Source organism: Oncorhynchus clarkii, chromosome 26, assembly GCF_045791955.1.
Source record: "Oncorhynchus clarkii lewisi isolate Uvic-CL-2024 chromosome 26, UVic_Ocla_1.0, whole genome shotgun sequence".
Classification (NCBI taxonomy): Eukaryota; Metazoa; Chordata; class Actinopteri; order Salmoniformes; family Salmonidae; genus Oncorhynchus; species Oncorhynchus clarkii.
The window spans coordinates 41459647-41475173 of NC_092172.1; the positions used below are offsets into that span (position 1 = coordinate 41459647).

A 15527-nucleotide genomic window follows, 5' to 3' on the forward strand; every position below is an offset into this window, starting at 1 on the left:
TCCAGATTCTCCACTGAATCTACTTCATAGTCCAGATTTACTTTATACTCCAGATTCTCCACTGAACATACTTCATAGTCCAGATTCTCCACTAAATCTACTTTATACTCCAGATTCTCCACTGAACATACTTCATAGTCCAGATTCTCCACTGAATCTACTTCATAGTCCAGATTCTCCACTAAATCTACTTTATACTCCAGATTCTCCACTGAACATACTTCATAGTCCAGATTCTCCACTGAATCTACTTTATACTCCAGATTCTCCACTGAACATACTTCATAGTCCAGATTCTCCACTGAACATACTTCATAGTCCAGATTCTCCACTGAACATACTTCATAGTCCAGATTCTCCACTAAATCTACTTTATAATCCAGATTCTCCACTGAACATACTCCATAGTCCAGATTCTCCACTGAATCTACTTCATAGTCCAGATTCTCCACTAAATCTACTTTATACTCCAGATTCTCCACTGAACATACTTCATAGTCCAGATTCTCCACTGAACATACTTCATAGTCCAGATTCTCCACTGAATCTACTTTATACTCCAGATTCTCTACTGAATCTACTTTATACTCCAGATTCTCCACTGAACATACCTTTTTGTCCAGGACAAAGCTTAATAATCTGTGTCCGGGAAACAGGCCCTATACGTTCTCGTGAATGTTATAGCTGATGGTAATGTCCATTTCTCTTCTCCAGCTGATCACATCAATGAGAAGGGAATTAAATACTATGATGACCTGATCAACATGCTCCTGGACAATAACATCACACCAATAGTCACCCTGTACCACTGGGATCTGCCACAGGTGGGTACTGACTGACTGGGTACTGACTGACTGACTGACTGGGTACTGACTGACTGACTGACTGGGTACTGACTGACTGACTGGGTACTGACTGACTGACTGACTGGGTACTGACTGACTGACTGACTGGGTACTGACTGACTGACTGACTGACTGACTGGGTACTGACTGACTGACTGGGTACTGACTGACTGGGTACTGACTGACTGACTGGGTACTGACTGACTGACTGACTGACTGGGTACTGACTGACTGACTGACTGGGTACTGACTGACTGACTGACTGGGTACTGACTGACTGACTGACTGGGTACTGACTGACTGGGTACTGACTGACTGACTGGGTACTGACTGACTGACTGACTGGGTACTGACTGACTGACTGACTGGGTACTGACTGACTGACTGACTGACTACTGACTGACTGACTGGGTACTGACTGACTGGGTACTGACTGACTGACTGGGTACTGACTGACTGACTGACTGACTGACTGGGTACTGACTGACTGACTGACTGGGTACTGACTGACTGACTGACTGACTGGGTACTGACTGACTGACAGGGTACTGACTGACTGACTGACTTACTTACTGACTGACTGGGTACTGACTGACTGGGTACAGACTGACTGGGTACTGACTGACTGACTGGGTACTGACTGACTGACTGGGTACTGACTGACTGACTGACTGACTGGGTTATGACTGACTGACTGGGTACTGACTGACTGACTGACTGGGTACTGACTGACTGGGTACTGACTGACTGACTGACTGACTGGGTACTGATTGACTGACTGACTGGGTACTGATTGACTGACTGACTGGGTACTGATTGACTGACTGGGTACTGACTGACTGACTGGGTACTGATTGACTGACTGACTGGTTACTGACTGACTGACTGACTGACTGACTGACTGGGTACTGATTGACTGACTGACTGGGTACTGATTGACTGACTGACTGACTGGGTACTGATTGACTGACTGGGTACTGACTGACTGACTGGGTACTGATTGACTGACTGACTGGGTACTGACTGACTGACTGACTGACTGATTGATTGACTGACTGATTAACTGACTGAGTACTGACTGACTGACTGACTGACTGACTGACTATGTGACCTATGGTAACCTTCCTCCCTGTTACCACCCAGGTCTTAATTAAGTGACCTATAGTAACCTTCCTCCCTGTTACCACCCAGGTCTTCTGTGACCTATAGTAACCTTCCTCCCTGTTACCACCCAGGTCTTGTGTGACCTATAGTAACCTTCCTCCCTGTTACCACCCAGGTCTTAATTAAGTGACCTATAGTAACCTTCCTCCCTGTTACCACCCAGGTCTTCTGTGACCTATAGTAACCTTCCTCCCTGTTACCACCCAGGTCTTGTGTGACCTATAGTAACCTTCCTCCCTGTTACCACCCAGGTCTTAATTAAGTGACCTATAGTAACCTTCCTCCCTGTTAACCACCCAGGTCTTGTGTGACCTATAGTAACCTTCCTCCCCGTTACCACCCCGGTCTTGTGTGACCTATAGTAACCTTCCTCCCTGTTATCACCCAGGTCTTGTGTGACCTATAGTAACCTTCCTCCCTGTTACCACCCAGGTCTTGTGTGACCTATAGTAACCTTCCTTCCCCGTTACCACCCAGGTCTTGTGTGACCTATAGTAATCTTCCTCCCCGTTACCACCCAGGTCTTGTGTGACCTATAGTAACCTTCCTCCCCGTTACCACCCAGGTCTTGTGTGACCTATAGTAACCTTCCTCCCCGTTACCACCCAGGTCTTGTGTGACCTATAGTAACCTTCCTCCCTGTTACCACCCAGGTCTTGTGTGACCTATAGTAACCTTCCTTCCCCATTACCACCCAGGTCTTGTGTGACCTATAGTAACCTTCCTCCCTGTTACCACCCAGGTCTTGTGTGACCTATAGTAACCTTCCTCCCCGTTACCACCCAGGTCTTGTGTGACCTATAGTAACCTTCCTTCCCCGTTACCACCCAGGTCTTGTGTGACCTATAGTAACCTTCCTCCCCGTTACCACCCAGGTCTTGTGTGACCTATAGTAACCTTCCTCCCTGTTACCACCCAGGTCTTGTGTGACCTATAGTAACCTTCCTCCCTGTTACCACCCAGGTCTTGTGTGACCTATAGTAACCTTCCTCCCCGTTACCACCCAGGTGTTACAGGAGAAGTATGGTGGATGGCAGAACGCCAGCATGGTGAACTATTTCAACGACTTTGCCAACTTATGCTTTGAGCGGTTTGGTGACAGAGTCAAATACTGGATCACCTTCAACAACCCATGGGTAAGACAATACATTACCCATAATACATGATCATAACACATTATCCATAATACATTATCACAACACATTATCCATAACACATGATTCAAAATACATTATCAATAACACATTGTATATAACACATTATCCATAACACAGTATCCATAACACATGACCCATAATACATTATCCATAACACATTATCCATAATACATTATCCATAACACATTATCCATAATACATTGTATATAACACATGATCCATAATGCATGATCATCACACATTATCCATAATGTATGATCATAACACATTATCCATAATACATTATCCATAATACATTGTATGTAACACATTATCCATAACACATCCATAACACATTATCCTAAATACATTATCCATAATACATTGTATATAACACATGATCCATAACACATCCATAGCACATTATCCATTACACATGACCCATAATACATTATCTATTACACATGATCCATAATACATTATCCATAATATATTGTATATACCACATTATCCATAACACATCCATAACACATTATCCATAACACATTACCCATAATGCATGATCATAACACATTACCCATAATACATTATCCATAACACATCCAGAACACATTATCCATAACACATTATGCTGTGGAGGGCTATGAGACTGTGTTTATAGTCTAGTGCTGTGGAGGGCTATGAGACTGTGTTTATAGTCTAGTGCTGTGGAGGGCTATGAGACTGTGTTTATAGTCTAGTGCTGTGGAGGGCTATGAGACTGTGTTTATAGTCTAGTGCTGTGGAGGGCTATGATACTGTGTTTATAGTCTAGTGCTGTGGAGGGCTATGAGACTGTGTTTGTAGTCTAGTGCTGTGGAGGGCTATGAGACTGTGTTTGTAGTCTAGTGATGTGGAGGGCTATGAGACTGTGTTTATAGTCTAGTGCTGTGGAGGGCTATGAGACTGTGTTTGTAGTCTAGTGCTGTGGAGGGCTATGAGACTGTGTTTGTAGTCTAGTGCTGTGGAGGGCTATGAGACTGTGTTTATAGTCTAGTGCTGTGGAGGGCTATGAGACTGTGTTTATAGTCTAGTGCTGTGGAGGGCTATGAGACTGTGTTTATAGTCTAGTGCTGTGGAGGGCTATGAGACTGTGTTTATAGTCTAGTGCTGTGGAGGGCTATGATACTGTGTTTATAGTCTAGTGCTGTGGAGGGCTATGAGACTGTGTTTGTAGTCTAGTGCTGTGGAGGGCTATGAGACTGTGTTTGTAGTCTAGTGATGTGGAGGGCTATGAGACTGTGTTTATAGTCTAGTGCTGTGGAGGGCTATGAGACTGTGTTTGTAGTCTAGTGCTGTGGAGGGCTATGAGACTGTGTTTGTAGTCTAGTGATGTGGAGGGCTATGAGACTGTGTTTATAGTCTAGTGCTGTGGAGGGCTATGAGACTGTGTTTGTAGTCTAGTGCTGTGGAGGGCTATGAGACTGTGTTTGTAGTCTAGTGCTGTGGAGGGCTATGAGACTGTGTTTATAGTCTAGTGCTGTGGAGGGCTATGAGACTGTGTTTGTAGTCTAGTGCTGTGGAGGGCTATGAGACTGTGTTTGTAGTCTAGTGATGTGGAGGGCTATGAGACTGTGTTTGTAGTCTAGTGCTGTGGAGGGCTATGAGACTGTGTTTGTAGTCTAGTGATGTGGAGGGCTATGAGACTGTGTTTATAGTCTAGTGCTGTGGAGGGCTATGAGACTGTGTTTGTAGTCTAGTGCTGTGGAGGGCTATGAGACTGTGTTTGTAGTCTAGTGATGTGGAGGGCTATGAGACTGTGTTTATAGTCTAGTGCTGTGGAGGGCTATGAGACTGTGTTTGTAGTCTAGTGCTGTGGAGGGCTATGAGACTGTGTTTGTAGTCTAGTGCTGTGGAGGGCTATGAGACTGTGTTTATAGTCTAGTGCTGTGGAGGGCTATGAGACTGTGTTTGTAGTCTAGTGCTGTGGAGGGCTATGAGACTGTGTTTGTAGTCTAGTGATGTGGAGGGCTATGAGACTGTGTTTGTAGTCTAGTGCTGTGGAGGGCTATGAGACTGTGTTTATAGTCTAGTGCTGTGGAGGGCTATGAGACTGTGTTTATAGTCTAGTGCTGTGGAGTGCTATGAGACTGTGTTTGTAGTCTAGTGCTGTGGAGGGCTATGAGACTGTGTTTATAGTCTAGTGCTGTGGAGGGCTATGAGACTGTGTTTATAGTCTAGTGCTGTGGAGGGCTATGAGACTGTGTTTATAGTCTAGTGCTGTGGAGGGCTATGAGACTGTGTTTATAGTCTAGTGCTGTGGAGGGCTATGAGACTGTGTTTATAGTCTAGTGCTGTGGAGGGCTATGAGACTGTGTTTGTAGTCTAGTGCTGTGGAGGGCTATGAGACTGTGTTTGTAGTCTAGTGATGTGGAGGGCTATGAGACTGTAGTCTAGGGATGTGGAGGGCTATGAGACTGTGTTTGTAGTCTAGTGCTGTGGAGGGCTATGAGACTGTGTTTGTAGTCTAGTGATGTGGAGGGCTATGAGACTGTGTTTATAGTCTAGTGATGTGGAGGGCTATGAGACTGTGTTTATAGTCTAGTGCTGTGGAGGGCTATGAGACTGTGTTTGTAGTCTAGTGATGTGGAGGGCTATGAGACTGTGTTTGTAGTCTAGTGCTGTGGAGGGCTATGAGACTGGAGAACATGCACCTGGACTGAAGCTGAAGGGCACTGGGGCCTACAAAGCTGCCCACCACATTATCAAGGTAATCACTAATTGTTTATAATATTATTATTCTATTTAATATTGTCAGTAATCTAATACCATATATATTGGACTAGTGTACTGTCCCCCTGATACAGAATAATATATAATTTGAACAGGCACATGCTAAGGTTTGGCACACCTATGACACTCAATGGAGAAGCAAACAGAAAGGCTTGGTTGGGATCTCGTTGTTGGCAGACTGGGGGGAGCCAGTGGACATCACCAACCAGAGAGACATCGAGGCAGCAGAGAGATATGTCCAGTTCTACATGGGCTGGTTCGCTACACCCATCTTCAACGGGGACTACCCTCAGGTCATGAAAGACTACATAGGTAAGTCACGTATTGTCACAGCTAGGTGTTCCATTTCCACGAACAACCCACGGGGTTTAAATGAAGCTAGCCCGCTAGGCTGAGGCTAGTACTGTTCAGACCAGGTTAGTAGAAAATGTACTCAACTAGCACGCTAGCCTGAGGCTAGTACTGTTCAGACCAGGCTAGTAGAAAATGTACTCAACTAACACGCTAGCCTGAGGCTAGTACTGTTCAGACCAGGCTAGTAGAAAATGTACCCAATTAGCCACCTAGCCCGAGGCTAGTACTGTCCAGACCAGGCTAGTAGAAAATGTACCCAACTAGCCCGCTAGCCCGAGGCTAGTACTGTTCAGACCAGGCTAGTAGAAAATGTACCCAATTAGCCACCTAGCCTGAGGCTAGTACTGTTCAGACCAGGCTAGTAGAAAATGTACCCAACTAGCCCGCTAGCCTGAGGCTAGTACTGTTCAGACCAGGCTAGTAGAAAATGTACCCAACGAGCCCGCTAGCCTGAGGCTAGTACTGTTCAGACCAGGCTAGTAGAAAATGTACCCAATTAGCCCGCTAGCCTGAGGCTAGTACTGTTCAGACCAGGCTAGTAGAAAATGTACCTAACTAGCCCGCTAGCCTGAGGCTAGTACTGTTCAGACCAGGCTAGTAGAAAATGTACCCAATTAGCCCGCTAGCCTGAGGCTAGTACTGTTCAGACCAGGCTAGTAGAAAATGTACCCAATTAGCCACCTAGCCTGAGGCTAGTACTGTTCAGACCAGGCTAGTAGAAAATGTACCCAATTAGCCCGCTAGCCTGAGGCTAGTACTGTTCAGACCAGGCTAGTAGAAAATGTACCCAATTAGCCCGCTAGCCTGAGGCTAGTACTGTTCAGACCAGGCTAGTAGAAAATGTACCCAATTAGCCACCTAGCCTGAGGCTAGTACTGTTCAGACCAGGCTAGTAGAAAATGTACCCAACTAGCCCGCTAGACTGAGGCTAGTACTGTTCAGACCAGGCTAGTAGAAAATGTACCCAATTAGCCCGCTAGCCTGAGGCTAGTACTGTTCAGACCAGGCTAGTAGAAAATGTACCCAATTAGCCACCTAGCCTGAGGCTAGTACTGTTCAGACCAGGCTAGTAGAAAATGTACCCAACTAGCCCGCTAGACTGAGGCTAGTACTGTTCAGACCAGGCTAGTAGAAAATGTACCCAATTAGCCACCTAACCTGAGGCTAGTACTGTTCAGACCAGGCTAGTAGAAAATGTACCCAACTAGCCCGCTAGACTGAGGCTATCTTTTTAAATATTGAATGGCACAGATTATAGACACGGGATAGGAAAAAAATGGTGGTTTACACTCCAAAATGGTTCTTCAGCTGTCTCCATAGGAGACCCCTTTTTGGTTCCAGGTAGAACTCTTTTGAGTTCCATGTAGAACCCTTTGTGGAAAGGGTTTTACATGGAACCCAAAAGGGTTCTTCAAAGAGGTCTCATATGGGGACAGCCGAAGAACCATTTTAGGTTCTAGATTTTGTGTACTTGTACTTGTGTACTTGCCTGGTTGGCCAGTGTCCAAAATCCCTGCCAATATGTAACAGGACATAGAAACGCATACGTGTCACTGTCACACCTGATGTCTCTTTCCACACAGACAAGATGAGTGCCCAGCAGGGTTAAGGGTCAGAGGTCAAAGGTTATGGTGTAATCTGGTCTCTCTCTCTCTCTGGTCTCCAGGTAGGAAGAGTGCCCAGCAGGGTCTGGGTAGCTCTTGCCTCCCTGTCTCTCCTCCCAATGTCAGGGTTAGAGGTCAACGGTCATAGTGTAATCTGGTCTCTCTCTCTCTCTGGTCTCCAGGTAGGAAGAGTGCCCAGCAGGGTCTAGGAACCTCCCGTCTCCCCGTCTTCTCTTCCCAGGAGAAGAGTTACATCAAGGGCACCTGTGACTTCCTGGGTATTGGCCACTTCACCACGCGCTATATCACCCAGAAGAACTACCCGTCTGGCCGTGGGAACAGCTACTTCACCGACCGTGACCTGGTGGAGTTGGTGGACCCTCGCTGGCCCGACCCCGGCTCTGAGTGGCTCTACTCTGTCCCCTGGGGATTCAGACGCCTGCTCAACTTCGTCAAGGTATAATACACTACTGTTAGTGTGGGCAGGTCCTACCAGCCAGACTTGGGTTAAATATATGATGTATTTGTCTCCCCGTCTCCCTGCCTCCCCACCCCGTCTCCCTGCCCCCCCACTCCGTCTCCCTGCCTCCCCACCCCGTCTCCCTGCCTCCCCACCCCGTCTCCCTGTCTCCCCACCCCGTCTCACTGTCTCCCCACCGTCTCACCACCCCGTCTCCCTGTCTCCCCACCCCGTCTCCCTGTCTCCCCACCCGTCTCACCACCCCGTCTCCCTGTCTCCCCACCCCGTCTCCCTGTCTCCCCACCCGTCTCACCACCCCGTCTCCCTGTCTCCCCACCCCATCTCCCTGTCTCCCCACCCCGTCTCCCTGTCTCCCCACCCCGTCTCCCTGTCTCCCCACCCCGTCTCCCTGTCTCCCCACCCCATCTCCCTGTCTCCCCACCCCATCTCCCTGTCTCCCCACCCCATCTCCCTGTCTCCCTGTCTCCCCACCCCATCTCCCTGTCTCCCCACCCCATCTCCCTGTCTCCCCACCCCGTCTCCCTGTCTCCCCACCCCGTCTCCCTGTCTCCCCACCCCATCTCCCCACCCCATCTCCCTGTCTCCCCACCCCATCTCCCTGTCTCCCTGTCTCCCACCCCATCTCCCCACCCCATCTCCCTGTCTCCCCACCCCATCTCCCTGTCTCCCTGTCTCCCACCCCATCTCCCACCCCATCTCCTCATCTCCCCACCCCATCTCCCCACCCCATCTCCCTGTCTCCACACCCCGTCTCCCCACCCCGTCTCCCTGCCTCCCCACCCCATCTCCCTGTCTCCCCACCCCATCTCCCTGTCTCCCACCCCATCTCCCACCCCATCTCCCCACCCCATCTCCCTGTCTCCCCACCCCGTCTCCCCACCCCGTCTCCCTGCCTCCCCACCCGTCTCACCACCCCGTCTCCCTGTCTCCCCACCCCGTCTCCCTGTCTCCCCACCCGTCTCACCACCCCGTCTCCCTGTCTCCCCACGCCATCTCCCTGTCTCCCCACCCCATTTCCCTGTCTCCCCACCCCGTCTCCCTGTCTCCCCACCCGTCTCACCACCCCGTCTCCCTGTCTCCCCACCCCATCTCCCTGTCTCCCCACCCCATCTCCCTGTCTCCCCACCCCATCTCCCTGTTTCCCCACCCCATCTCCCTGTCTCCCCACCCCATCTCCCCACCCCATCTCCCTGTCTCCCCACCCCATCTCCCTGTCTCCCTGTCTCCCACCCCATCTCCCCATCTCCCCACCCCATCTCCCCACCCCATCTCCCTGTCTCCCCACCCCGTCTCCCTGTCTCCCCACCCGTCTCACCATCCCGTCTCCCTGTCTCCCCACCCCATCTCCCTGTCTCCCCACCCCATCTCCCTGTCTCCCTGTCTCCCCACCCCATCTCCCCACCCCATCTCCCTGTCTCCCCACCCCATCTCCCTGTCTCCCTGTCTCCCACCCCATCTCCCCATCTCCCCACCCCATCTCCCCACCCCATCTCCCTGTCTCCCCACCCCTTCTCCCTGTCACCCCACCCCATCCCCCCACCCCGTGTCCCTGTCTCCCCACACCATCTCACCACCCTGTCTCCTCACCACCCTGTCTCCCTGTCTCTCCACTAGACCCAGTATGGGAACCCCATGATCTACGTGACAGAGAACGGGGTGTCAGAGAAGGTGCAGAGGTGCACAGACCTGTGTGATGAATGGAGGATGCAGTACTTCAAGGATTACATCAATGAGATGCTCAAGGGTGAGGAACCGATCTATCAGAGGAAATAAGATCCTCTGAATATTACCTTGACGAAAGGTTTAGTAGAGAAAATAATCTAATACTATAGAGGTTTAGTAGAGAAAATAATCTAATACTATAGAGGTTTAGTAGAGAAAATAATCTAATACTATAGAGGTTTAGTAGAGAAAATAATCTAATACTATAGAGGTTTAGTAGTGAAAATAATCTAATACTATAGAGGTTTAGTAGAGAAAATAATCTAATACTATAGAGGTTTAGTAGAGAAAATAATCTAATACTATAGAGGTTTAGTAGAGAAAATAATCTAATACTATAGAGGTTTAGTAGAGAAAATAATCTAATACTATAGAGGTTTAGTAGAGAAAATAATCTAATACTATAGAGGTTTAGTAGAACGTAAACGTTTCTTTATAACAAGTAATTGTTTTAGTGAACTGACATCATTTTTAGGACAAAACAGGTGTTTTGAGTGTGCTTGAAGTTTGTTTCACTGTCTACTCTATTGATACCGGGCAAGTGAACCCCTACAGCACCCCCTGGTGGTCTTTTCTCCACATGACAGCCCTTAAGGACGGCGTGAACGTGAAGGGTTACACAGCCTGGTCGCTGCTGGACAAGTTTGAGTGGGACGAAGGCTTCTCTGAGAGGTTTGGCCTGTTCTACGTGGACTTCCTCAACAAGAATAAACCACGTTACCCAAAAGCCTCTGTTCAGTACTACAAACGCATCATCAGCTCCAATGGATTCCCCAACCAGAGAGAGGTGCAGTCCGTCAGTCACAGACACCTTGTACACACCTGATATAGGCCTATTCTATTTGGCTGTTTTGTGACAGACTTTTTTTTTAATGGTATTTGTATTAATACATATTGATTGATTGGTTGGTTGGTTGATTGGTTAGTTGGTTAATTAATACATAGATTTTGATGGTCTCTACAGGTGGAGAGCTGGAGAAGGAAAGCCACAGAGACGTGCTCCTCCAGTAACCAGCTGCTAGCTGCAGGTCAGTACAGAAGGCTACACTACACCCCAACACCACCAGACCGTAACACCACCAAACCCCAACACCACCAGACCCCAACACCACTACACCCCAACACCACCAGACCCCAACACCACCAAACCCCAACACCACCAAACCCCAACACCACCAAACCCCAACACCACTAGACCCCAACACCACTAGACCCCAACACCACCAGACCCCAACACCACCAAACCCCAACACCACCACACCACTAAACCCCAACACCACCAAACCCCAACACCACCAGACCCCAACACCACCAGACCCCAACACCACTAGACCCCAACACCACCAAACCCCAACACCACCAGACCCCAACACCACCAAACCCCAACACCACCAGACCCCAACACCACCAAACCCCAACACCACCAGACCCCAACACCACTAGACCCCAACACCACCAGACCCCAACACCACCAGACCGTAACACCGCCAGACCCCAACACCACTAGAACCCAATACTGACAGACCCCAACACCACCAGACCCCAACACTGACAGACCCCAACACCACAAGACCCCAACACTGACAGACCCCAACACCACAAGACCCCAACACTGACAGACCCCAACACTGACAGACCCCAACACCACAAGACCCCAACACCACCAAACCCCAACACCACCAGAGCCCAACACCACCAGACCCCAACACAGACAGACCCCAACACCACCAGACCCCAACACCATCAGACCCCAACACCACCAAACCCCAACACCACCAGACCCCAACACCACCAGACCCCAACACAGACAGACCCCAACACCACCAGACCCCAACACCACCAGACCCCAACACAGACAGACCCCAACACCACCAGACCCCAACACCACCAGACACCTGCCTCAAAGACATCATGGCAAAGATTTTCCAATACTTGAGCTGCGATTGACTTGATTTAGTAAGCCCCAGTACAACGGACTCAAAAGAATAGTCCCAGAAATGCAAACTCCAACCTAAATCAAGCACATACGTTAAAACTTGAACTATATGAAAATATTTTACACAATGTATGTCAGTCAGCTCCAACAACTTCAGCGTGCAGGGACATCGGGCTGAATCTGGCTGCCAGGGCAAACAAAGGAACATTCTGGCTCTAATTGGCACTTTTCAACAAACAGTTGAACTACAAACAGTTGAACTACAAACAGTTGAACTACAAACAGTTGAACTACAAATAGTTGAACTACAAATAGTTGAACTACAAACAGTTGAACTACAAACAGTTGAACTACAAACAGTTGAACTACAAATAGTTGAACTACAAACAGTTGAACTACAAATAGTTGAACTACAAATAGTTGAACTACAAATAGTTGAACTACAAACAGTTGAACTACAAACAGTTGAACTACAAACAGTTGAACTACAAACAGTTGAACTACAAATAGTTGAACTACAAACAGTTGAACTACAAACAGTTGAACTACAAACAGTTGAACTACAAACAGTTGAACTACAAATAAGTTGAACTACAAACAGTTGAACTACAAATAAGTTGAACTACAAATAGTTGAACTACAAATAGTTGAACTACAAACAGTTGAACTACAAACAGTTGAACTACAAATAGTTGAACTACAAACAGTTGAACTACAAAACTACATGGGAAGACATTCTCTAACAGGACTCTTCTTTGTTTGCTCCTCCAGCTAGAAGAAAGTCCCAGCAGGACAGTAAGGAACAGGCAGGGACGCCAAAGGTTTGGCCAGTGCATGATGAAGTTTAGGTAGGCCTACGTAGGACTTCATTTACTTCTGCTTTTGATTGACTGACTGGTGTGTAGCAGACCTGGGTAGGAAATACATTCACTTTTCAAATCATTTAAAGGGTTGAATTCGAGTTGTGTTTCATGTAGCACTTATCGGACTATTCGCTATTTGCCGCCGAGTACATTGCTGTTTAGGGTGTAGACCTGTACTGTAAGGGTTTTATATAAGCATTTAATTTATTTATTGTGTTTAATGATTATTGCAGATCCGTTGACCAGCCACATGGAGATGGTAACAGAGATCGTGGTTCCTACAGTGTGTACTCTCTGTATTCTCCTGGCCGCTGTCTTCCTCATGTTCCTGCTGCGTGGACGCTTCTAGAACACTGCTGTCTTCCTCATGTTCCTGCTGCGTGGACGCTTCTAGAACACTGCTGTCTTCCTCATGTTCCTGCTGCGTGGACGCTTCTAGAACACTGCTGTCTTCCTCATGTTCCTGCTGCGTGGACGCTTCTAGAACACCGCTGTCTTCCTCATGTTCCTGCTGCGTGGACGCTTCTAGAACACCGCTGTCTTCCTCATGTTCCTGCTGCCTGGACGCTTCTAGAACACCTCTGTCTTCCTCATGTTCCTGCTGCGTGGACGCTTCTAGAACACTGCTGTCTTCCTCATGTTCCTGCTGTGTGGACCCTTCTAGAACACTGCTGTCTTCCTCATGTTCCTTCTGCGTGGACGCTTCTAGAACACCGCTGTCTTCCTCATGTTCCTGCTGCCTGGACGCTTCTAGAACACCTCTGTCTTCCTCATGTTCCTGCTGCGTGGACGCTTCTAGAACACCGCTGTCTTCCTCATGTTCCTGCTGCGTGGACGCTTCTAGAACACTGCTGTCTTCCTCATGTTCCTGCTGCGTGGACCCTTCTAGAACACCTCTGTCTTCCTCATGTTCCTGCTGCGTGGACGCTTCTAGAACACCGCTGTCTTCCTCATGTTCCTGCTGCGTGGACGCTTCTAGAACACTGCTGTCTTCCTCATGTTCCTGCTGCGTGGACGCTTCTAGAACACCGCTGTCTTCCTCATGTTCCTGCTGCGTGAACGCTTCTAGAACACCTCTGTCTTCCTCATGTTCCTGCTGCGTGGACGCTTCTAGAACACCGCTGTCTTCCTCATGTTCCTGCTACGTGGAAGCTTCTAGAACACTGCTGTCTTCCTCATGTTCCTGCTGCGTGGACGCTTCTAGAACACCTCTGTCTTCCTCATGTTCCTGCTGCGTGGACGCTTCTAGAACACTGCTGTCTTCCTCATGTTCCTGCTGCGTGGACCCTTCTAGAACACTGCTGTCTTCCTCATGTTCCTGCTGCGTGGACGCTTCTAGAACACCTCTGTCTTCCTCATGTTCCTGCTGCGTGGACCCTTCTAGAACACTGCTGTCTTCCTCATGTTACTGCTGCGTGGACCCTTCTAGAACACTGCTGTGTTCCTCATGTTCCTGCTGCGTGGACGCTTCTAGAACACTGCTGTCTTCCTCATGTTCCTGCTGCGTGGACGCTTCTAGAACACTGCTGTCTTCCTCATGTTCCTGCTGCGTGGACGCTTCTAGAACACCTCTGTCTTCCTCATGTTCCTGCTGCGTGGACGCTTCTAGAACACTGCTGTCTTCCTCATGTTCCTGCTGCGTGGACCCTTCTAGAACACTGCTGTCTTCCTCATGTTCCTGCTGCGTGGACCCTTCTAGAACACTGCTGTCTTCCTCATGTTCCTGCTGCGTGGACCCTTCTAGAACACTGCTGTCTTCCTCATGTTCCTGCTGCGTGGACGCTGATAGCTGTATTTTTTATTACACACAGTTCATCTCTTTTATAGACATATTGCAACAGATACAAACCTGGACACCGGACACATTTTAAAATGGAACGATAGCTATTCCATGTTAATGAAGTGTTAGCATGCATTATTATCTGTATCTTTGAAAATCTAATTAAATTGCAATAAAGATTGTACAACCTGTTGTGGAACTGTTTGACTGCTTATAGGCTGCAGTTGTTGTAGAGATAATTCAGTAGAAGAAGAGTCTTATATAATAGGCTATACAGTATCTACACTATAGTTTCGATTGAAACCTTAAGACTAGGCGTTTTGCTCAGCAGGATAACATAGTCTTGCAGCATAATAATATAAATGATCATATTGTAATCTGATTTCCAAATTTCATTAAGCAAGTACATGTGTAAACCTGTAAACAGACAGTATTGATCTGAATGAATTTGCCCACATAACGTTTATGAGGGGACAAAGTTTCAAAACCCTTTTTTATCGGAAAACATTCATAGGTAAAGTTAGAAAAGAACAGGGCGTGGAAAGCAAGAGCATGTGACACAATTCTGCCGGGTAAAATTGGTAGGCTTCTCTCAGGTATGTAAACTTAACAAAAAAAGAAACGTCCCTTTTTCAGGACCCTGTCTTTCAAAGATAATTTGTAAAAATCCAAATTACTTCACAGATCTTCATTGTAAAGGGTTTAAACACTGTTTCCCATGCTTGTTCAATGAACCATAAACAATTAATGACCATGCTCCTGTAGAACAGTCGTTAAGACACTAACAGCTTATAGACGGTAGGCAAATAAGGTCCCAGTTATGAAATCTTAGGACACTAAAGAGGCCTTTCTACTGACTCTGAAAAACAC

General features: G+C 47.9%; 1 protein-coding gene across 1 annotated transcript in view; it reads left to right on the forward strand.

Moving 5' to 3' along the window:
- Nucleotides 1-14829, forward strand: part of LOC139385195 (lactase-like protein) — an 18793-nt gene extending 3964 nt beyond the window's left edge. Inside the window, exons 5-13 of the mRNA XM_071130307.1 lie at nucleotides 715-824; nucleotides 3017-3145; nucleotides 5799-5894; nucleotides 6013-6229; nucleotides 8058-8332; nucleotides 9971-10100; nucleotides 10666-10865; nucleotides 11043-11106; nucleotides 13111-14829. Of these exons, the coding sequence (XP_070986408.1) occupies nucleotides 715-824; nucleotides 3017-3145; nucleotides 5799-5894; nucleotides 6013-6229; nucleotides 8058-8332; nucleotides 9971-10100; nucleotides 10666-10865; nucleotides 11043-11106; nucleotides 13111-13226 (1337 nt within the window). The 3' untranslated portion in view covers nucleotides 13227-14829. The remainder of the gene's footprint in view (nucleotides 1-714; nucleotides 825-3016; nucleotides 3146-5798; nucleotides 5895-6012; nucleotides 6230-8057; nucleotides 8333-9970; nucleotides 10101-10665; nucleotides 10866-11042; nucleotides 11107-13110) is intronic.
- The last annotated feature ends 698 nt before the right edge of the window (nucleotides 14830-15527 follow it).